Here is a 24952-nt window from a genome sequence, read left to right as displayed (position 1 = left end):
AAACTACTGCATCAAAGGTAAGTAGGTCAAAGCACGCACAATCTATAAAACCACAATAACATGGAACACAGCAGGATGAAATAAACCTGATTTTCCTTGTGTTGTTACTACATTATCATCACATTGGTTTGGTGTGCTTACTCAAGAACGCATAAGGTTTTGTAGCTGATTGATCATAACCCAAATTATTAGTTAGATCTACTATCAATATTCCTGAAGGCATTGTGTTTTCATCCTCTGACTTTATCTCCTCATTTCTCCAAATCTCTGTCACAAATGAGACAAATTGGGATCTTCAGAAGTAAAAGAAAAGTTGGGGCATGCTAGCTATAACAAGAAATGTGCACCTCCAATCCTGTTTCACATCATATTATGATTAAAAATGGGACCATTTTAACAACTGTATGTTTAATGGTATGTGGTTAGACAATTGTTTTCTCCTTTTTTGTGGCTGAACCTACCAACATTGCTCAAAAAAAATTATTTTTCTTAATTTATTTTTCTGCATTTTTAGCAAGTGTCGATCCATTCAGGATTTGGGCTGCTCAACAGTCTCATGTGGTTTTAGTGAGTTTTTGTTTCAGGATGGATTAAATATTTAGAATTTTATCTTTTTAAACGTGGAATGTCTGCATTGAAATTGCTGCTTGTATCTGCAGGACACCATGTCTGTTGATTCAAAAAGGAATTCAAATGTAGGTATTTCAGTGGAGTGATCTATCTTCTCTACCACCTCATCCACTCTGGGTCATCAGTTCCACCGACTATTGCTATAGGCAGGATACAGCCTTGACAAGGCAGATGCATTCATGCCAAATGGAAAATTTTGGCAAACAAGCTCAGGCTTGTGGACTATGTGAAGAAACCAGTATATCCGGAGAATGCCCATGTGGAACCCATCCACAGCAAATAAAGGCAAACTTCACAAAGACTCACCTGGGCTTATTCTCCCTGTGAGGCTGGAGTGCAGTAACCACTTCACTTCACCACTCCAACCCTATTAGCAATAGTATTCTACAAAAACAGTTTATATATATATATATATATATATATATTATTCTGCATTGCTGCTATTAATAAATATGATTGAACTTTTATATTACTGCAATATGCTTGGCCTATAAATGCTATGATTGTGGATGTCTAGTCCCTAAAATGTATTCGTGCAATTATGCAGCACACCAAAAAAAAACTCCAGCAGAACTGTGGAAAATGAATATCGCTCCCCTCCAGCTGCAGCTCCCTTTCATATTTCCATGAGTAGATTTGCTCTTTTCATATTTCAGTCTTGGACCTGCCTGCTCGGCGGAGATGTGGAGGATGAAGTAGATTTGTGTTCTGGCCGCTCACCTCTCTGATCTCCTTTATCTTGGCCCCTCCCTTCCCGATGAGCGATCCGCACTGGCTGGCAGGGATGACCAGCCGCAGGGTGACTGGTGGCTTAGAGCTGATGGTGCCATTGGCCACCAGCGCTGTCAGGTCCTGGAGGGAGATATGAGGAAAGAAAAATGTGGTGAGAGTGGCCAGGACAGGGGGGGAAAAAGAGGAGGAAGCATCCGAAAGGAGATCTGACAGCAGGGGTCAAGGTGGAAACAGAGAGGGACATAAACCACTGGAGGGGATCACGGAGGCTTAAAATGAAGCTGAGCTGCATTTGTCACTTCTTATGAGTCAATCTGAGATGCATCTCAACATACATTTAATTTATTTAAGATTTGACACAGAAAACATCATGAGAGACAAAGAAATGTAACCAGTGCACATTACACTGCTTAGTGTTCAACAAAAAACACCAAAGCAAACGATCTGAACCAGTTCAAGTACATTTCTCCTACATCAATATGAATGCAGCAACATTAAAAGCCAGTTGGATCCATATTGAAGGAGTCAGGTGGAGCTTTGGGTCGAAGGCAGACAGAGCAAAGAGTAATCCAGCACCAACATCCAATCAAACCGGCCCGTCTGTCAAGTGTGCTCCTCTATGTGCTGCAATATGAGAATGAGGCCGGCCACAAATGTATATTCTCCAGTCAAGTGTGTGGTTTTGAACCCCGTTTAATCATTTAGAGAGAGTGCTGAATTCTGTATGAAAGGAGAAACATGCATTTCCAACGACGAGGGAGAGAAATTTCTCCTCTGTGCTTTTAGCTCTGTGCCATAAAACTGAGCCATTGTCCCTGTGTCCTTCCCATCTTCATCTGGCCTCCTTTTAAAAAGAGCTGAAAGACTGTATTTCATAAAAAAAATCTGCCTTTTAATATTTGTAGATTTATTTGAAAGGTGACAGGAGTCACATCCATGCCGGTGCTGTCGATGTCATGGTTTTTTCTCTCATTTGTTTGGTTTTCCCCCAAAATCAAGATTGAATTAAAAGGTATAGCTTGCTTTTCTTGGGAAAATGCTCTTGTTTGATTTTCCGTTGAGATTTGGAGAAGAGGTGAACTGCCAATAACAGCTGGTTGGTTTAGCCTAAAGGTCTGAATCAAGGTGAAATCCACTTTTAATTTATTTCTCCTGGATCATTTTTTTTTTACAGGTTGGGCTGGTGGACATCTGTTCACTTCACAGAGGGACTGACTTGCCATTTTTTCGTTTTTATTTGTATTTAGTCTTCATTCATACTGGTTCAATTAGTGTCCAGCAGTGTCCTAATAACTTCCCATTGTTTTCTATTTACCTTTACAATTATTATTGTTAGCTTCCACATTTTGTAATTAAAAGCTTTATCATTGTTGTAAAACTATATTTGAGTTGTTGGGCAACTGGGACAAATAAATATGCATCACATGGTTAAAAGTCCACACATTATATTCAGAAACACTGTCCTGATGCAAACATACATAATAACGTCTGGTCTGTTTTTGGGGGGAGATAAACCTGTTATTATGCTCAATGCAAGAGAACGCCAACAATTGTTCCGATCTCAAAAAAGCAATGTTTTTTTAAAGAACTCTGTTGATTATTATAAGAGGTGCCCTCTTCTCCAAACATACGTGCACAATCCTGTTAAAAAGATGAAAACATTGTGGCCGAGGCTTAAAGAAACCTTAAAGTGGCATGCATCAATAACTGTAGGACTTTATGTTGAGACGATGTACAAAATCTTAATAAAAGCAGGATTTTATGATCTGCAGATGACTTAAAGGCAGGTTGTCATGACTGGATAAGATAAAAGTACAGAAATTATTTATGAGGGAAATGCAGAAGGTTGTTCAGCTGGATTTTTTTCTAGTGCATTTCCAGGTGTGTGAGATGTTGCCTTTTTTTAACACACCGAAAACTGGATGTCGGTGGTTTCCAGAAAGAGATTAGTGAGCTTTGACTCAGTTGAGATGGAGGCATTTTTTTGCATTGTATTTGAATGTGATTTCTTCTCCCCATGATGCAGCTTTAACTTGCATTTTACGATTTGCACATCAAACTATATTCACACATAAGGACTTCTGGTGGTGCCCCTGAGCTGATGTCGTGGCGTTGAAAACCAAGTCACGGCTGTTCAGGGGGTTCAGAGATCACCAGCATTCACAGCTGATCTTCAGCCTCATCCTTTGTGTTCAAAAAGTCTCCAGATTCTCAGGGTCGCCCGGTATCGTGTACTGTGAATGGGAGGATGCTTCAAGTCTTTATATTTTCTTTTTCCACATTTTTATTCCTTTGACTTTCCCACACTTCAGTTGCCCTCTCTATCTGTTTTTGAGATGGTTTGCCATTCCTTTTCAAAATGTTCTCAGACACAATGGGCACGTGTCTCTTCGGTCATACATGTAGCGTGAAGCATTTGGATCAAGGATCCGAATGTTTTCACAGTGTGGGGAGCAATCCTCCGACTGCAGGGCTGTGGGTGGAGATTGAGCTTTTAATTAATGAACAGTGCCTCTCAGTGAGCCTTTGAAATGTAAATATGCTGCGCGGTTTCTCCTCCCATCAGAGTTCAACCCACAACAAATGCGTGACAGAATGCAAAGCACGTTCCTGTTTTTCACTGGCTTGTGGTGTGCCAGTTTGCTTTAAAATGAGTAGATTGACTTAAGAGGGGACAGTGTTGACGTGCAGCCTCGGGGGGTTTTTACTCAAGAAGCGAACTGAACAACGCTCCCAATGACTGTGAACTTTAAATTTAAAAATCATATTCTGATGTGCCTCTCTGCTCGTGTCTATATTTAGTGAGGCAGATCTCTGACGTCTCGTCTCATTAGAAGAGCAGCGCACGGCTCATCTGTACAATCACAAGACTCAGGGCATCATTTTCTTGATTTGATCTAAAAATACGAGCTTCATCTTAACAACTGCGAACGTTTCCGATATTTTTTCCTGCGCCACAGCAAATAAGGGGCTCTCGAAATGAATTGGTGGAAATAAAGATGGCGGGTTACACAAGCGCGAGTTCCTGAGCTTAAATCCCCAAAGCATATTGTGCTGCTGGTTTGGTAAGGGCTCCAATATAGACAGATTATGAGGCTTTCATGCGCGTCGCGATTCGACGCCGGAACACAAACTGTCTGATTATCACGTCGCTGTTTTTACACAAACGTGGCAACAGTTATCGGTGCTTCACAAATACACACAAATCTCACAACAGATCAGCTGCCAAATGAGGGAAATAAGTGAGACGCTGTGTAATCATGAACTCCCAAACAGAAAAAACACAAATCCCAAGTCTAATACACATTGACTAAAAATGTAATGAGTCTCCTTTACTTCTAATTGAAGGTCTTGGACTTATAATCAGTCGACAAGGGTGGAGGCAATGTGCAGTGTGGGTCAGCAACACGTTGTCATGGCAACACAGGAGTTTCAGGGTTGAAAAGAGGTGAGTTTGAAAGATCTTTAATGAATACCGCACTGTGCCTCCAGTCAGCGTATGTTTACTGAAGCACCTGTTTCCCTGTCAGTGTCTTGATGCTGAATCAGAGGACACCTCTTGTTCCAACGTATTAATTAGCGCCATGATGGACAGTCACCATGGGAATTGATAGCATGAGGAAACCGTCGTCATTAGCTCATTAGTAGCCGATGATAAATGTACAAATCCTCTGCACATTTATCGAATTGAATGGACATGTGACACTAAAGGGAACTACAAAGAGCTCATCGGAAATTATGTAGGTTTTGTAGTATCGTGGTTAACACTCCCAGCAATAAGAAATTTGTTGAGGATGGGGTTTTCAGGTTCATATACCCGCTGACTCTGATCTGCAGTTAAATGTGAATGGCGGTTTGTTTCTCTCTGTGTGACCTGCTGACAGTGACTGCGCACTGGATAAAGCAGGTCGAGAAACTGAACAGATGCATGTTGATGTAACCATGTCACTTTTATAAAAGTGGTTTAGCAACAGCGCAGCCACGCCCTTAATTTTCAGCTGCAGACTAATCTAATCTGAAAGCACATTAAGCGCATTGAAAAGACTACATTTTTTTCCTTCCATCACTTCAGTTCAGAGTACAATCGATAGCGATGAAAGAGCATAAGCGGTAATGCTAGGATGAGGTCTGGGAAATGATTTCTTGAAATAATGTGGTGAAATGGCTTCTCGCAGGTGCTGCGCACTCCAGCGTTGGTTCAGAGTAAAGTGAGAACATGTTGCAGGTACCTCCTCCAGTTTGTATGTGATCATTGTGAACGCTCTGAAGACGCTGTCTGTGGAGCCGGTGATGGTGATGATCCTCTCTGGACATGAGCCTTCTGAGATATTGACCCGTGCTGAGCTCTGTGGGAACACAAGTCCTGTGATTATTCACATATCAACAAGTTCAGCAAATTCATTTAAAACCACTCTGCAGAGAAAGATCGGACAAACATGTTTAAGACTAAATAATGGAGAGAGAGAGAGAGAGGGAAAACTGGTCTCGTTTAATCAAGAATTCTTAATAAGAAAGTAACAAGAATCTAATATAAGCATCATCTGCTGTTTTGTTACAATTGCTTAATTTATCAAGCTGAACAGATTTATTTTGCTTTTACACTTTTCCAGTCCAACTTCACGGCATTGCCTTATCTAACCGTATTTAATGTGTTCTAATGAAAAAAAAAAAACCCACAAAAAAAGCATAAAACATACAAACGTAAATGCTTCAAACATTTTTATAAATTATAATTCTGATATGTATGGCATTCAGTTGAAAAAAAAAGTTTTTGAATTATTATTTTTAATATTTAGAGATAATATGTTTTGTATTTTTATGGCTTATAAGGTGAAATTATAAAGAACAATAAAACAGGCTTCCATTTATGTGTGATAAATCACACAAAAATGAAGAATCACTGTATAAATTAAATGAAAATTCTGTTTTTCATTCAATTAATTTTTTAGTTTTAGAGCTTCCGATGAAATTAGAAGATAGATGCAAAGTTTCGCCAAAGCAGGTGAAAAATTCATTCTTACAAAATCTCAGGTTTCTAACTCAAAGGTTAACTACTTATTTAACTTATGCTATTTTCATCTGGGAGCTTAGATAGATGAACTTCAGTTCAGAGTCAGAACAGAATTTAACATCACTTCAGGAACATTGAGAAACATTTTGCAGCTCCAGTTTGCAGAGCAGATTAAATAAGTAGATTTAAGAGGTTTTGTGTGAGGGTGCAGGGTTGGGTGGGAAGTGGAGGTTGGGTTTGGGGGTGAAAGCAGTTTTTTTAGTGAATTTATTAAGGTTTAAAAAAATATGTGAGTGACTCATTTTCTTCCCTTTGTTTATGTGGAGCTAGATTAACTGACTGTATATGTCTGTATTTAAAATACAATCTTCCTCTGTACAAATCAGAACTTGCACTTTTTCCCAGATCTTAAGCATTTCTCTAATGTTTGTGTGTGTGTGTGTGTGTGTGTGTGTGTGTGTGTGTGTGTGTGTGTGTGTGTGTGTGTGCGTGTGCGTGTGCGTGTGCGTGTGCGTGTGCGTGTGTGTGTGTGTGTGTGTTTGCAAAATAAGATAAGTGTGGAGAAACAGCTCAGTTGGCTGAGGGAGTCCAGAGGGGAAAGAGAGTGAAACTGTGAAAGCTGTACGGCACATTTCTATATCCAAGACTGATAATCTAGTTTCTCTTCTGGCATCATCCTCAGACAATAAATCTGCCGTCCGCCGCCCCGTCCATTCTGTGTCCTTGTATTTCTAGTTAAAGTCACATGAGCAGACACGGGACAGAGCCCTGACCTCTGGGACATTTTCTCCACTCGGTGCTGTGAGTCATTGCCCTGCTGTGGCCGCAGAGCAGCTCCAGGAAGGACTGACAGGATGAGGCTCATACAGATGGGATGTAACAAAAGCTGAAAACTGGATGGACGCATGAGCGGACGCAGTGAGTGTTTTATCCAGCGGCTCTTCAGAGCCGCGTGGTCCCGTGACCTCACAGCGCCTGTTTATCCTTCCGCCTCATAAAGTCACAGTATAAAACATTCGCAGCCAGTGAAGGAATCAAGTGTGTCGGCCTAATTACTTTTTAATACAAAGAGGTAACCAAGCGGCATTACTTTATCAGCACCCTGGAGACCCTTTAAAAAGAGGGAATCGACGGGCAGACTGAGAAAAAAGGAAGTTGTTTTAGGCAGAAAAACGAGAGAATAGGGATTTGGTGAGGAAGCTGCTGGAGGAGGTGCGGTGGATGGTCAGGAGAGAGAGGATTCAAATTGAAAAAAAAAAAAGGTGCTTTATTGCCCAAAAGGCAGTTCGGACAAAGTACCTGTTCTGTATGCTTTTCAGTCTCAAAGCTCCCAAACAAGCAGAGAGACCTGAGCTTTATTATTTATACATACAGCTGCCAGAAAGCCTGACTGGTATCAGAGGGCCTCCTGAGATTAAATGAGGTCTTTTTACCTGACATGAATGCAGATAATACACACGCTTTGTGTCTTGATTAAAATGAAAATGGGCGACAAACTGTGCCTGTTTCTCGTGCCTATCGTGCATTATATTTAAAGCAGGATGTGGCACCTTAAATACATGCATACTCCCACATTGCATGACAAAAACAAAACAAGAAATAACCTTATTTACCCAGAAGTGTGGAAACACATTCTAGTAAAAGTATGAAATCTGAAAAGTGGTGCTTTAAAACTTGAAACCAGGGACACGTTACCTCTTCTCGTATTCGTTTCACAGTTTCTCCTTTCTGAAAAAGACAAGATGAAGGGCGACCTTAAACAGTATCAAATGTTCAAATCATCACAGTGTGTCCTCCATCTGAGTGAAACCTGCCATTTTAAACAAAGTCTCATTGAGATTTAGCAGGGGAAAAAAAAAGAAGGCTCGAGTTTCAATCTGCAATGCACATTCGCGCTGTCCTCGTCACTAACCCTGAGAGAGCACATTGAATACATCCGAGCATCGGAGGAGAACGTACACACACTGCACCGGCTTTATAGGGCTGTGTGTATAAGTGTGTGTGTGAGTGAGTGAGGAGAGCAGTTAGTCAGACCTGTGTCACACTGCAGCAGCTCATCCTCTAGTGGTTTTCTGATCGCTCATTCTTCCTCCCCCCTCATTTCATTTGGGCTAAAAATCCACTGGAGCTGTCAGAGCTTCATTCACACCTCGATGCACCAAAAGACTAACACTTCTTACAAGAGTATCAAAGGAGCACCGCCTCATACCTGCACTACTCTGTTGTTTATGCTCGAGAAAAGAATATCTGTGCTCCACTGTGGGTCTAGTGTCAGTGCACTGATGGAGGAAGGACAGGGGGGATGGTTGCACAGATAGGAAGTGGGGGGGAGGAGGAGGAAGGGCTTGACAGGGTGGAGTGCTACGTTATTAGTTTAAGTACTGCAGATGGAGAGGCTCTCTCAGGCCACATTCACAGCATGAACCAAACTCATGGCACCCCTTTCATTGTATTCAATATGGCAATTTCTGCATTTTCGCCTTTTCTTTCCATTTCTCTGCATTCGTGTGTCATCTTCTTTGTTCCATCAGTGTATTTTGTGGGTCTGATAGCAGAATCCATCCAAGCAGGGCAGCTCCAACAGGTTATTTCTGTTGCAGACACCAAAGGTGCCCACAAGGGTTCGAAAAAAAGAGCTCAGTTTCAACAGGAGGCTTGCAGTCAATGCACTAATGTTTGTGTTTGATGGATTACCACTTTGCTTCTCAGGAGGAGGGGGTGGTGGCGGGGTCTTAAGAGGGTTGGTTTCAGGCAATTATATTTAGGAGGGGATATTAAGAACAACAGCTGCTTGTTAGAGGCCTTTTTGTCCTGATGATTTCAAAGAAGAAGCAAAGACAGAGTGGAAACTTGTCCCTACAAAGACTTATTATAAATCCACATAAAAACCATCAATAAAGCATTGGGCTGGGAACAACGCTGAATAACTATAGATTTAAACAAGATTAGACCCAGGCATGTCATTTTAAATCCTAATCTGACAAAGCAATCCAATTCATTTGAATGATTAATGCCTGTAGAGAGCTACAGCTAATGTGGAGTAAAAAGATGAATTCTCACCTTTCCTATGATGCTGCCAACCTCCTGAACACAAAGAGATAAAGATAATTACACAAAAATAAATAAGACGGAGTGCAAAAACAAACGCTCCTCATAGAAGCCTTCCATTATTCATCAGTGGTGTGGATATAATTCATGAGGCTGAGACGAATGTGCAGTGGCATGCATGCATTCATACATTCATTCATTCGTAAACAACCTTTCCATGCATGAGCAGTCGTAGTGTGAGGGTCACTCCCAACCCCCCGTCGCCAAAGTCCTGCTCACAGTTCATAGCGGTGTGGGAGTGGCACGCAGGGAGACGCATGAACAAGGCTCATTCGCTGGTCAACACAGTCAAGCCGAGGCCAGCTCTCGTTCTCCAGCTTTCCGAGGTCCTTCAGTGCAGCGCTGAGAGAGAGAGTGAGAGAGAGAGAGAGAGAGAGAGAGAGAGCGAGAGAGAGAGAGAACACAATTAGAATAACAACACTGCTAATCACTTTGGATAGATTTAACAACCAAAACACACACACACACACACACACACACACACACACACACACACACACACACACACACACACACACACACACACACACACACACACACACACACCAATTCAGCGCTATCACTCAGTGAACATTATGTGGTACTATTAGAACTAATGGCGGCGTTCTAGTTCATTTCTCGGGAATTGTCCGCTTGTACTGAATCTACCAGCGTTGTAAACTGGAGGATCATTCTGGGAGATCAAAGACATTCGGATGAATAGCAGACAAATCAAACACATGCATTTCGTTGCCGGACGTTCACGCTGCAGACATCTCCATGAAGAACTTCTTCATTACTTGAAGTCGATGGAATATTGATGATGATATTCATAACAAAGCCGTAATGAGCACCGTTGTGTGTGCAGCATATTGACCACGAGCACCAGCAGTGTCAGCGATGTTGCGTCTCATCTCAGCTTTGGGATGCTAACAGACAGTGGGAGGTCACTGATGACTAACACACTATCTTCATTACCTGGCGAGTATTTCCTCCCACAGCGAGCCCAGTGAAACTTTAAACTCGTGGCAAAAATAAATAAATAAATAAAAGAGGAAAGAAATGTAGAAAAAAAAATTCCTACTGGGCACAAAAATTTCATTTCATACTTAATCAAATGTTAATGTTAATCAAATTTCTAACAGGTTTTTTTATTCACCCCTGAAATTTGAGAATGTTTGGAGCTACAGTGGTGTTGAGGTGTTATCAGCTCCATCCCGGCCAGCTGGAATAAGAAAGGACACTGACATGTGCACACATGGGTTATAAGCAGACAGCAAATGGGAAGCGTCTGTACTGATCCGGGAATGACACTGTGGCAGCAGCTCGGAGCATGTCAACTATGTGACGGACGCCATGATGATTAATGTGCGAGTCACCTGGCTGCTCACAGTCTCTGCATCATGTGTATAATTAGTTTATGGAAACATTCATGTTTCCTCTTGATTTATATTTGTCAGGCTTGAGAAGTGAACACAGAAGGATACATAAGTGGAAACATGATGAGTAAAAGCTCGACTTTACAATCAGATATCAAACAACTAAATTCTTCCGTTGATTCGGTCTCTAAAGACGCTCAACTATTTGACTACATTTTCCAAAAGATGAACTAATAGGTGTTAATATAATAAAAAAATAATTACATGAAGCGCAATGGCAATAAAATAGGCTTCCTGCAGTCCTTTTAATTCTCTATAGTTCCTAATGGCAAGTCTGTCTCATGAAAATACAGAAAAAATATATTCAGAAAGCATTTTTTTATGCTTTGCAGAAAAAAATATTCTATTTCAATGGAATCTTACAATAATTACTATTTTTATTCCTTTCAGTGAGTGTGAGCTGCAATAATCTGCAAAACGTCTCTGCAAAGCTAATTTGCACTAAGCAGAAAATATGCTAAATATTGTCTTCATTTTTTAAATAACATGTCATGAAATAGTCAAAAATGTTCATTTAAAAATCTATTTTTAAAAGTATTTTGACATTTGTCTTCGAATAAAAATGTGTTACCAGGGAAATGTTTTTAATTTTACAGTTTTTCTCAACCTTAAAACCTGGTATCTGGAGCAGATGTGTAAAAAGAATTAAGTCACCAAAATACCAGGTTTCTATGTAAATAATCATCCAGACACACCAAATTAAAAATATTTATTTTCCAGCATGAGAATCAACACTGGACATATTCCTGACTGGTTTGTTTGACATCATCAAATTAGTCTTACACTGTGTGAGGTTTTATTATTCCCCATTAATGTAGAGTAACAAACACTGACAGATTTGCCAAAAAGATGCCAAAACAAGGTTAAAAGAAAACACTGATTGTTCAGTAAACACTTCATTTGCGGCTTCCAAACCTGATTAAAATCACTTGTCGTTTGTTCGTGAACATCCTTACTTTGTTATATGACAGGATTTTCTATCCACACTGATGAGTCATACTTTGAATATTTAAAAATCATAAGGCATCTTTAAAGAAACATCATTTAAGTTTTGTCTGTTTTGTAAATCTAATAACAGCAATCCCATATCATGAAATTACATTCTCCCATTTGCTCATCACAAATGACCACTAATCTTAAGTGAAATGTCATTATGTTTTGTGTAGAAATGTTGAGGACATTCAAATTGATATCATTGTGAGCTGATATCCTGAAAGTTGAACCTCTGCTTAGAGAAAAATGAATTCAGTTAATGCCTCATTGCTTTTCTATAATATACTCAAATGCATCTCAGATTTGTGAGGAAGTCCACATGTAGCAGAGGAATGTTTTATTGTCCCGTTCATGTTTAAAACTTGTATTTATTATCAACACAGAAACAAATGGTTGCCTTTTCTTGGACTCATGAAGGCCTGTTGTGTCTGCCGAAGGAATTCCAGGCAGCCCACAGTACAGACATACAGACGCACGTGTGTGCGTGTATTTTGTTTTTAATCAGCATGCCATCTGTAGATTTGGTGAGCTGTGTGAGGAGATCATGTTTAATAAATGGGCGTTATTTTAGATGAGATCCAATTCCTGAGAGACTTGTTGTAGGCAGGTTTATTGCTTTTACTTAGTGCACAAGGCCATCACTGCTTGGCTGATTTATTTATGTCCTGCATGCTTGCAAAGACACATTGAGATGCTCTCTCTCTCTCTGTCACACCCACCCACCCACACACACACACACGCGTGCGCGCACACACACACACACACGCACACACACGCATTTCTTAAGATGTCATAGTGCTTGACTGTTTTATATTTCTACCACGGCCATGGCCCTGGTCTGACATGCCAGCCGCTTAAAATGTTGTGAGGCAAAATGTCATTTAGCTGGATTATATTGCATCAAGTCAAACTTACCCTCGCTTTTTTCAAAGCAATGCTCATCAGATTGCCATACAAAACTATCAGTTAGAAGCTCATCTCCATATAATTTCCATAAATATCGAACAAAAACCCAGGGGGCTGAGTGAAGATAAACAAAAACCGGAGCATTTCGGCTGCCGTTAGCTACAGATGTAAGGCGCAGTATTTGCGACTCTTAAGCTTGATCGATGCATCTTGAACACATGTTATCAAAAAGCACATTTGTGTAACCCATAGGCTAACTTCATTATGTGCAGGCACTAAAAGGCATGGCCAAGATGTTAGCACGTTATTGCATTTGGAGTTAATGGTTGAAGAGATCATTATGTGCATCTCTGTGGGTTGATAACAAGGCCTGTGCTCTGTCTGTGTGAGGGCGGTGAGCCTCTGAACTCCTCATTTTCAGAATCCCAAGCAGCGGCGTTCCAGGATGAACAGAGACCCTCTGTTCTAAATTAGAGCCTCTAACTCAGAACAGGGAATTAGCAATGCGTGAACTGCAGAACTGGGCTGCCAAAGCGCAGTCGGCGCAGGAGAGGGGCCGAGAGCCTGTCCACCATCCGTCCACGCTCACTGATTCTGTAACCTTGGTGTCTCTCCGCCTGACTGCAGCCTGCAAGAGCCTCACACATGAGTCACTGCTTGTATTCATCTTAATGTACACTGAATTACGCATGACTTTGTGGAACCAAAAGACCGACGCATAAACAAATGGCCGCCAGAGCAGAAATTTACTGCTGAAAAAAGTAAAAATAGGTCAGCTTAAAGAGCATGAAAGGGCAATTCAGGTTTGTTACTTACCGGTACTCATTTGTTTCAAATGTTTGGCTGCTTGAAGTGAGGTGCGGCTTGAAACAGCAATAACATAATCATGTAGTTTACAGTAAACAATGCAATTAAACATGGATGAAATGATATGTTAAACTGTGATTACAGTGGGGCTGCATGACATGTAATAATGTGTATTTCCATGATGCTGTAAATACAAACAGTGATATCATGGTATTGTTTCTGTGCTTTGAGGTTTGTTCTTCCAAACAGAGCTCTTTCTCTCACCTCTAATTTCCCCCACTATTCCCACCAGCAGCCATTTAAAAACACTTTGTTGTTTTTTCCCCTTCATTTTTCTGCTGCTGACTTTTCCCCCGTGGCAACCAAATATGAAATAATAACTGGTGTCTATCGATTGCATTTTTTTCATCTTGTTAATCACACATTTTCTTTCATCGATTAATCACACCTTTCTTCCACATTTAAAATGCTCTCATTTTGAATTTGCAGAGCCTGAATGCCCAGTGCATGGAAAAAGAATTCATCACAATTCAGTCATTCTTTTGCCATATGGATATTAAGCATATCGACATAACAATTATGATACATTTGCAATATATTGTAGAGCCCTGAATCATGATTGTTGTTTGGGTAGTCATTTTAAAAGTGGCTCAGGGGAAGTCAGAAACCACATCTCTAAACACGTATGGAGGCTGTAGCGTCGTCTTGCTCCTGGGTGGCATATTTAGCTTTCCAGAACTTTCTCAAATATGAACTGGATGAATAGCCAGTTGCAACAGATTTCTCTACACGCCCTGAATGTTCACAGGGGGTTTTTTTTTTCTCCCCGCACAACCATGGAGCCAATGTGTGGTATAGAATTGTATAAAATAAATCTTATTTGACATTGCGTCAATATAACAAGATATTTTACAATGTCGTGTAGTGGGCTGTGCAAAAATAAATATAGAATAAAACATATACAGGAATAAATATACACAGGAATAACTATAAGTTAATATAGAGAGGACTGTGAAACAGTACAAACCAGAATAAACACCAAGAGCACCCTGAGATTGAAGGCTGCTTGGGGGAAGAAATGGTATTATTTACAGGAAATCCGTTCAATAGATAGGCCTTAAATGTTGTGCAGACATCGATCGTTTTGTGTATTTATTGGCTTTGTGATTGATCTCTTGCCTACCAAACTAATCCGATTCTTATAGAGTTGGTGTTTATTGATAATTACTGTGGGTTTACAAGCTGTTACGAGAAACTCAGGTAGCAAAGATCACTTTAGCACATTAGATCTGCTTCATATAGCAGCAGGAATCAAGTGAAGTGCCACTTTTAGCTTTGCTATCATCAGAAGACATTGTACTGTTCTCTAAATATAGTTTTACTTGTACACGTAGTCGCATTTTCAGATCTGTTTATAATTTATCTAGCATATACGTTTTTTTGGTAATTTCATACATTTGCAGACACGATTATCTGCTTTAAATAATAAAATATGACAGTCATATGATGTGAAAAATACTGTCCATCCATCTTCTATACTGCTGGATGCTGGAGGATGCTGAAGTCAATCCCAACCACAATAAAATTATCTTTATATAACGTTTCATATATAACATGAACCCAGATTAAACTTTTTTGGGGGGCTTTGATTGGCATCTTTCTGCCCCATCTCCTTAAATTAGCAGCCAAATTATTATAAACTGTATGTGCTGCTGTGATGGGTAACCATTTCACTCCCATCCCGGCCAAGGTTTACATCTCGAATATGAGCTTCTAACTTCAAAAAACACACAATACGATTCATCAGTTTCTAAATACGAGTGTTGAAGTCATGATGAAAAGAGACAAAAGCACTTATTCACTGGGAATTTTTGATAATTACACATTTGTTCAATTAAAATAGATCCAGTTAAGCAAGTATGAAAAAAACTAAACAAAAACAAAACCTATCGATGTAAAACTTAACTTAATGACACAGCTGTTGTATGAAGGACACATTGCATCAGTGCAAATGAAAAAGGCAGATGATCAGTGTACAGGTGGTATAAATATACGATGTGCAAAAATGTTCCCCTCTTACTCTACTCTGGGTAAAGCAGGTGCAGGAAATGGACAGATACAAAAATGCAGGACCGTCTCATGCAATGTTATAATTACAGTTTGGGAATCATTATACAGCATAATTACCACCAGAAGAGCTAATGAAGTATCCGAGATGGATGCTTTTGCTCTATCCTTCATAAATCATACTTCAAAGATTTTACAGATAAAAGCAGCCAGCATACATCTCATGACAGCTGCCAGCAATGGCGTTTTTTTTTTTTTTTTTTCAATTTTCTTGCCATCTTTTCAAGCTTCCACTCCAGAGAGACTGTCGGGATGAAAAGGATGCTGTACAAACCGCTTGTCTCGAGGACTGGACACCTGTTCTGAGACAATCATGTCCCCAACACAACTGGCAAGCAGACGGCTCGGGGCGGCCTCACTGGAAATGAGGGGGACATGCCTGGTCTCCGTGGTGAGCGGGGGAAACAGGATTCCCCTCTGCATGCAGTTCAAAAGGAGGAGGGTCTGCTTGATAAACATACAGAGACAGAGAGGAGGCCGGGTGTCCCCCGGGTGGGCACGTATGGACCAGTAAGTGAGAGGGTGTCAAAGTGTGTACGCTTGCACGGTGGTGCCAAGAGGTGAAAGACCATCCATACATGCAATCCAACAAACCCTCCGCCCCCCCATCGCACACATGTTCCAACATTCATATGTGTGTGTGCACCAAAACAAAACTCAAACAAACCCACTTACAGCTGCTGGGATAAAAGGGGCCATCTATTCACACACACACGCACGCACGCACACACACACACACACACACACACACACACACACACACACACACACACACACACACACACACACACACACACACACACACACACACACACACACACACACACACACACACACACACACACACACACACAGAGAGCAGACAGGCTTTGATCTGCAGAGAAGTTCCAGAGAAGTTTGTGCATCCATCTGTCATGAAGAAACTCCAAACTCAGTCATGTCTGAATGTCTGAGTGCATGAGATGACACAATGAGAGCGTCATCTCCGCACACAATGATGAAAAATACAAGAGGGGGAAGAAATGTTTCTCTGGGCTCCTCTTCACTTGTGGTTAGTCAGTCTCCTCTAAACTTAAATGAGAAGCTCAGGGAATAAACGTGTGCTCATCCACACAAGGGCACTTGAGTGTAAACAAAGCGTCCTGTCATTTAGAGTTTCCGCCTCTACATCTCATTCTCGAGTGTAGAAAAAAAAAAAGAAGAGTATGTAGAGGCTCTCAAGAATGAATACTGTACATTTTAGCAGAGTGTCAGCGTCCTGCAGTGGCCTTTGGTTTAAATGACTATAAGAAACTATTACAAGAGGGGAAGGCACAACTCATCACTGGTGCTGCTTCATGAGCTCTGTAACGGAATAATATTAACACAGGTGAATGAAGGCTGCATGTGTCACATAAAAAAAACTCTATGGACAAAGAAATCCACCTTGTGATGATTAATTCAGTGGATACAGATACATAGACTTCCAATCATGGATATCATAAAAAGAACCTTCAAAAGATTTACATTTCTTCAAGGGCAAAAGGTTTTCTGTGCTCAAGGTTGCCATTGAGTTGAACAACCTCTCATGTCCAACCGTCCACGAGTGCAATTGAAGATCTAAGCCAACTGAACATAGAAGTACCAATAAATTGAGAATATGATTATCCATCCATCTTCTATATGGCCTTCAGATGCAAGCGCTCACGAAAAAATTATTTAGAGTAACCAATCAATCTCAAATTTTGTACTGTGGCTGGAAACTGGAATATTCACGCAGTGAGGTAGTTTTTAATATTATTGGTTAAATCAATTTTAGTTTTCATATTTACAGATGCACAAATCTTTTTTTTAATACCTCATCCTGTCTCATCATCATGTGTTCACTTGTTAATTATTTGTTCTTCTTCTCTGTTGGATCTGCTCAAACTCTGATATATAAATCTATTAATGCTTAATATACTCAACACCAGACACAGTCAGCAATATTGCTGATAATCTGTTGTATTATTTTAGTATACATGAATCTTGTCTTGTTCACAATGAGTACTCTTTATTCAGTATTTTCTGTATTAAACATAGAATCCTTGATATCTATTGGTTGTGGTTTGAACTGATTTGACGGACAGAACTGGAAACTCCACGAGGGCCTTCAGCTTTCCTCTCATTTCCATTCAAATGTTACTAAATCCTAAGAGGTGTGAGGAAAGGTACGAAATTAATTTACTGAGAACAGAAGCAAAAGAAACACATGGATCTCACATGGGAAATAATCAAAACTAGTCTAAAATAGAAACCTGAGAATTCAGTAAGACTATGGAAATATCCCCATGTATAGCTCAATATACTGTTTTATTATATGGAATTCTAACAGGAAAAGGTCACGATTTAAAAGCCTAACAAGCTCTTGATTTTAGTGTGAAAGGCTTTCAACAATAAAGCTCTCCTACAACAATTTCCTCACTGAGAGGAAGAGGAGAGGAAGGAGAAGGGGGCTTTAGCAGTGAAAGAGGAGAGGCTTGAAATTAAAGAGCAGTGTTTCATCTCCCAGCATGTCTGTCTCGGCTCTGTCACATATAATGGGAGGGGTCGGCCCCCGGCGCAGAGGGTACTGTCCTTTCCTATCTGCCCCCGGCCTCATCTGGTGTTAAAGCAGAACCGTGTCAGCCTGCAGTGCGGGTCGCCTGTCAACCGCAAGGCCCCAGAGAGGGTTATCAGACCCCCGAGCTGCCTGCTGGAGCCGGGCCGGCAGCCACGTCTGCACCGAAACAGGAGCTGGCACTGATAAGTTCAACTCCAGCGGGGTGGTTTTACTCCTCAACATCAGGCATTAAAAAAAAAAAAACAATAACGAAAAATTATTAAAGCCACAAAATTTCAACACATCTGTTGAAAAGTTGTCATCACAATGACAGATTTTATTTCAATGTCTTAACAACTTTGTGCATTTGAAGGCCGGCACAACAAATCTGGAGTGCAGTCAGATCAGCTATTAAAAGAAAATCTCATTAAATTCACTTTGCAAAACACATTCCTGCTGATAACAGAGCTAAGCGTCTTTCATCACAACACAGAAACCTTTTATTTCTCACTCATCGTACCACTTGGCAAACACTCGCCACATCAGGAGCTACATTTTTCGGGAATTATTGACACCAGAAACAGCTGCATTTGCAAAGTCTGTCAAACCTCATAAGTGGCGTGAATCAATAGCGTCGAGGCTTCTTCTTGTCGCACTAACTTACGATCATGTCACTATGTCTATACAGCTTAGACGCTGCCTTCTGTGGCAGAATCTGCATATTTACGAGCAACTCCGGCGGGTAATGAACAGCAGCTTAATTGACTCTCCGTGATGGCAGTCTACAGCGAGCCTTCAGTTTCTGAGACTGTCGTGATGGAGCAGTATTTAGTCCGCTCTCACTCAGTGATGATTATTGCCCGTAAAAAAGAACTGGGCCACTTTGTGAGGAGCGTACATTGATCAGGCTTTGATGCAGCACTTTTTACAAAGCGTCTCCCGTCTTCTCATTAGCTGAACCTGGTCCCTTCCTCATTCTCATTATAAAACAACACAAACTCACAGATAATGAACCTTAGAGGATGGTGCTTCTGGACTGTCAATCGTTGTCTCCCGGGCGGCCGCTTGTTCCAGACACAGAGTGACACTGTCTGAGCCTGTATTTACACTGGCTTTAGTTAGCACAGGGACAAAACGGCCCAGGACTATATTCTGTACAGTTATCATTCAGATTTTGGTGACCAAGCTGTATCTAAAAACAGAAAAGCTGTTTTCGCTTGATTATACATCTTGACTTCTCCAGAGTGTTTATCCCTCTAGATACAACAATGGAATTTTCTGATCATTTGCCTTGCCTTGCCTTACAATGGCATGCCTCTTATTATCAGAGAGCTCCTATTAAGACCATATATCATTCTGAATAGTGTTTTTGGCATGGTGGAGAATACACTTTGGCAGGGTATTAACTCCAGCTTTTATCCCATCCCTCTTACTGGATGAAGGTCACACTCTCTATCTGCAAAATGACTTTTCTCTCTTCTCTCTCATCCCTGCCTTCCTCCCATCCTCCACACCAGGGCATGAGTCAGAGAATCTGACACCACAGAGAGGAGAAGAGAGGGAGGAGAGCAGAGAGAGATGGGAGACGAACTGAGCTCACGAGAGAGAGAAAGAGCGAGGGATGGAGGCAGCTTGGAGGAAAGAGAGACGAGCAGATCGATATCTCTGAGAGACATGAAACCTGAGACGATCTGGACTGTCCCTGCTTCCTTGATGTACAAGATACTGTATCAACCACGGCAATTAAATTCATCAGTGCACAGATGGCGCTGGAGTCCTTGCTCCAATCTCTTCATAAATCTTGACTGTACAATGTCCTTTACAGGGTTGTACAGTCTGGCTTGCAAAATGTTCGCAGTGCCGCTACACTTAACTTAGCCGCGTTGACGACGGTATGCTCTTTGGTAGAAAACATCAGCATGCGCGCTGAGCTAAAACTACATATTACATAAGCCCCACAACAAACTGAGCACAAACCCAAAAATAGTGCAGTCCCTGTTAAATATTTCAGGCACTCGGCAGCTGAAGGGGGATAAAAAGCTTCTCTCCTTCTCGCTCGCAACACAAACACACACACACACACACACACACACACACGCACGCACGCACGCACGCACGCACGCACGCACGCACGCACGCACGCACGCACGCACACACACACACACACACACACACACACACACACACACACACACACACACACACACGCACACACACAGATGCAGATGGCCAATTGAAAGAAAAACCTCCACTGAGTGTACCGTAAAGAAAAGCGGCTTACTGTTGCAAAGGCAGCCTTTAACATACAAGACTCGCTGGCTGTAGGGCTCATATTGGATACACCTAATGTCACTTCTCCAGTCAGCCTGCTCTCTGCGGACAGCATGAAAGCTTCTCTTTGAGGGCAGCTTCTGAACTAAATAAATCACGCTCATGAGACTCTTTGCGAGACACAACAGGGGAGTCACGAGGCCTGCCGGGTCAATCTTTGGAGCTCAGCACAGTGCTATCTTTTCATGGCGAGGACAGCCCGAAGCTCTGTCAGCCACTGGCTCCGTGTTAAGAGTAGCAGCGGAGGTCACGTTGTGCTCCAGAAGAAAGACTCTCTTCATAGAGAAAACAAGAAGTTCCAGAACAAAGGAAGTGACACTGTTTGGCAACACTGAGGCAGCCAAATCACTAATCAACAAGGCCTTCGTGTGATTTAGTTGCTTGTACAACACTGTCATCACCTCATGGCCAAATGTAAGGATAATGAACACAAAGTAGAAAAGCAGAAAAAAAAAATTAAACAGCCGCGCCCAGAGTGTGTAGTTATTAGACAGCGACAAGCACAGGTTAATTATTCAAATTCAGGTTAATTGCTACAGGGGATTTATCTCAAATATTGGAGAGGAAATTAATTTGTATCACAACAATGCTCTTGTGACAACAACATCTAAATTAGTGCCTGAGTCGAGATGATGATACTGATTTGCCTCATAAAGTGTGGCGTCCAAAAGCACCACCAGCTATTACAGGATTTTAAGTGGATGTGAAGAACAGAAACAATTTGGGACTAATGTTATACTGCTGAAGGAAATCAATGAAACTAAATAAAAATATGCATACAATTCAGATTGCTTTGGGAGTGGAGGCCACAGCGATCCCCTGTGTTGTTAATAGCGAAATTATCCACAAAAGCTCCTCCTGTATTCTCGTTGTCTGTAAAATGTGATTGAACATCCACGACCTCTCTCTGCAGATCTGTTTAATAGAGTAAAGCAGCTGAACTGGGCTGCATTTACTTGATGACTGCGAAACAAAAACTAAATGTTGGGCCTGTTTTCGCTCTGCCCTCACTCTGCTAGAGCAGCATCTTACGAGATGAGAGGGATTATTGGCAGTTCCCAGACGTTGGAGCAGCACGTGTCAGGTCTGGCTTCTGTTATTTATGAAGCCGCTCGGCCCCAGCCCGCACTCTGCAGCAGGGAAGCAGGTGGGGTTTCATTATTGAAGATGCTCTTCCACTTCTTATTAGATCTCTGACTCTCAGAGTGCATTAAGGAATTGCATCTGGAGAGAGAATCAGCAATACATGATGGTCTGACGCTGTGGCCCCTGGAGTCTCTCTAAAAGATATGTGTGCTTCTTGCAGCGGCCAAATAATTTGTCCTGCTCCTTTTCCTGGAAAAAATAGTGTATTTTGTGCTCAAGCAGACACCTCCTCCAACACACACACACGCACACACACACGCACGCGCACACACACGCACACAGAAAGAAATGCTATCTCTTATTGATTTCTGCTTTGTGCTCAGGAAGATAAATCTGAATCATGTTCACCTACTTCTTTCGTAAAACAACAGCCACACAATGCATTACACCCTAATAAATCCTCACACAAGCAGCTACACCCCAAAGTGATCTGCAGTTCTCTAATTGTGCCCCATATTTCTTCAATTTGTTATAAACAGATAGATGCTAGAGATGCGCATGCAAGATTCATGAGCATCTCCAGGCAGCAGGAGCCATCATTTCCTGAATCAATCAGCAGGTCCAGACTCAGATGGGCTCCTATTGATTCCATTGTACTAAGTAGTCAGAATATAATCAGCCTCTTTGATTTCATGGGTGCGTTGCGAGGACATCTGTGAGGGTAAAGTGGTCAGGTTCCAGTCAAAGCATGCACAATGTTCACTCGTAAATGTGGACGTGGGAAAAACGGACATTGTGATTTCAGCTGAGAGAAATGTCAAGGCGAGTGTGCATTGGAGCCAGTAGAGTGGGGAATTGAGATGTTTGTACTAAATTAAAGTAATTCATAAAAGGAGCAAGGCTTATTGGCTGTAAATCGAATACCAGAAGGAAACAACCAACAGGAACTGTCTGGAGACTGGATGATGAAGAGGAGGGCAAATAAATGTGTGAATTTGTGGTAGTGCTTCACAACTGAGCCACTCTTACAGGAAACTACATGTAACCAGACAATTCTATTATTTTTTTTTTTTAAACCAAAACACCTTCATCAGAATGACATTCGCACCACATTTGGGTTAGTTTAACAACACAGCTCTTCTTTCCAGTGTAAAGCAATTAGGCATCTTGGTGAATAATGGTGCTGTCACACACACTCGCTGCCTCAGCACCAAGCAGGCGCCCACAGTCCAGGACTTGTTGAGAATGATCTTTGTGTTTCAGGGTTGGCCAACGGGGTCCACTTTCATTATCATAAAACCTTCCACACACAAGAGACCAATTGTCTTCTCAGTCCTGCTTTTGCGCCCCCCCCCCCCCCCCCCCCCCCCCCTCCCCATCCCCCGTGATCATCTGGCGACGTTGTGCCATATGCTCTATCTAACAAGCCCAGCCACTTTATGGCTTCATTAATCCTCATGATTTCATCCCACACTGTTCTGTATGAGTGAATCCAATTGAAAACATGGACTGTGCTCGTATGGATGCACGGTGAGAATTACGCTGTCAAAAGGCTTCCAGTCGGTTATATTCAATGATCGCTCGTTTGGAGCACTTTGTTGGCTGAACTGGAAATACATGTCTCTCTGTTGGGTGTAATCCGAGTTATGACTCACTGTATTTAAACAGCAGAAAGCGACAAAAAAAAACAACAACAAAAAATGTCACCTTCAGTGTTAGAGCTGTTTCAAGTTGTAAAATTGAGAACACGCTGTTCACAAAAAAAAAAAATATGTGCCGTTTCGATTGAGTCACTTACCTGTTTTCATGTAAAGGATCTCGCAGGCTGCAGCTCCCACTAAACTATCCCCATAGATGAGTGTTGACCGGGCTTTGTATCCACATAGAGTCCAATGACACGGAGCCGTAGCGCGGACTGTCCTCCCGGTGTGTCAGCAGACTGGAGCGCAGGGCGCCTGTGCGCTGAGGAAGGGAGAGGAGGCGCGCGCACAGGCACAGGCGCACGCGCACACACACGCACACGCACACACACACACACACACACACACACACACACACACACACACACACACACACACACACACACACACACACACACACACACACACACTGGCGCACGCGCGCACACCGACCCACACGCCCGTTATGTGTGATCACCATTAAGAGAGAGCCCCCCTCTGTCCCCACAGGACCCCCCTCCCTGGGTGGGAGCACCGCGCGTCCCCCCCAAGCGCGCGTCACAGCGCAAATCGACACGTGCTGGATGACTGAACCTGGGTCAGGTGGAACCAGGTGGAACCACAACATGACCGGGATATTAAAACATCTCCATCATCTGTGGACAAACGGACGCTTCACCCTCATCCAGTCACGTCGAGATGAAAACGAGATTCCCCGAAATAAATTTGGGCCGGCTTCACCTGGACAATGTCTCACCACGTGTTTTTAAAAGAGGACACTTAAGGTAGCCGTTTTATTCCATAGTAACTTTTATATTAAGCCCTTTCAACCCCCATTAGACACAATACTGGGAACCGGGATTCTGAACTTCCATGTGTTGAAAGGAAACTATAAAATACCATCATATCTTATTTTTTAATCACAATAATTTTGTGTTTATGTCCCTTCCAATAGAGACTTTCCATCGAATGGTTCAAAGACTGAAAATTGTTTTTGGTTCAAAGACTGAAAATTGTTTTAGGTTAAAGTTAGTATGAATCGACTTAAGTGTCAGGTCTATCTATCTATCTATCTATCTATCTATCTATCTATCTATCTATCTATCTATCTATCTATCTATCTATCTATCTATCTATCTATCTATCTATCTATCTATCTATCTTTCTTAACCTTCTATATCTAGTCTTTGGGCCACAGTTACAGTATTAACTTTTTCTCACATGGCGCCATCTAGTGTATTTTTGTTGATCTCGCAACCTTTTTTTCTTTCAGTGTAGTTTCAGTCACAGATTCCCGTCAATCCATCCATCCATCCATCCATCCATCCATCCATGTTTCAGGGTTCTGCAGCTGACCCCCAGCTTGACTGAAAACTAAATATATACTGTTCAAATCAGCTTGCATCCCAGGGACAACACACAGAGAATCACACACAGTTCCAGGGTCAATTGAGATACGTTCAGTAGTCCTGTTTTTAGAGGTGGGAGGAAATAGTGAGGACAGATTTGAACCACAGATTTTCTTACTGCATGGAGAGGGTGCAATCCACCTCACCACCGCGCA

The 24952-nt window shown here is 41.7% G+C and overlaps 1 protein-coding gene across 1 annotated transcript in view; it reads right to left on the bottom strand.

Annotated features, from left to right (window-relative positions):
• Positions 1-23785, bottom strand: part of pcbp4 (poly(rC) binding protein 4) — a 39159-nt gene extending 15374 nt beyond the window's left edge. Inside the window, exons 1-6 of the mRNA XM_080497258.1 lie at positions 23508-23785; positions 9633-9823; positions 9434-9457; positions 8069-8101; positions 5592-5708; positions 1351-1482 (exon numbers count right to left, since the gene is read on the bottom strand). Of these exons, the coding sequence (XP_080353384.1) occupies positions 1351-1482; positions 5592-5708; positions 8069-8101; positions 9434-9457; positions 9633-9740 (414 nt within the window). The 5' untranslated portion in view covers positions 9741-9823; positions 23508-23785. The remainder of the gene's footprint in view (positions 1-1350; positions 1483-5591; positions 5709-8068; positions 8102-9433; positions 9458-9632; positions 9824-23507) is intronic.
• Positions 23786-24952: the final 1167 nt, after the last annotated feature.

Source organism: Blennius ocellaris, assembly GCF_963422515.1.
Source record: "Blennius ocellaris genome assembly, chromosome: 5".
Classification (NCBI taxonomy): domain Eukaryota; kingdom Metazoa; phylum Chordata; class Actinopteri; order Blenniiformes; family Blenniidae; genus Blennius; species Blennius ocellaris.
The sequence above is the reverse complement of the archived record's forward strand: the minus strand, read 5'-3'. Positions and strand labels throughout refer to the sequence as shown.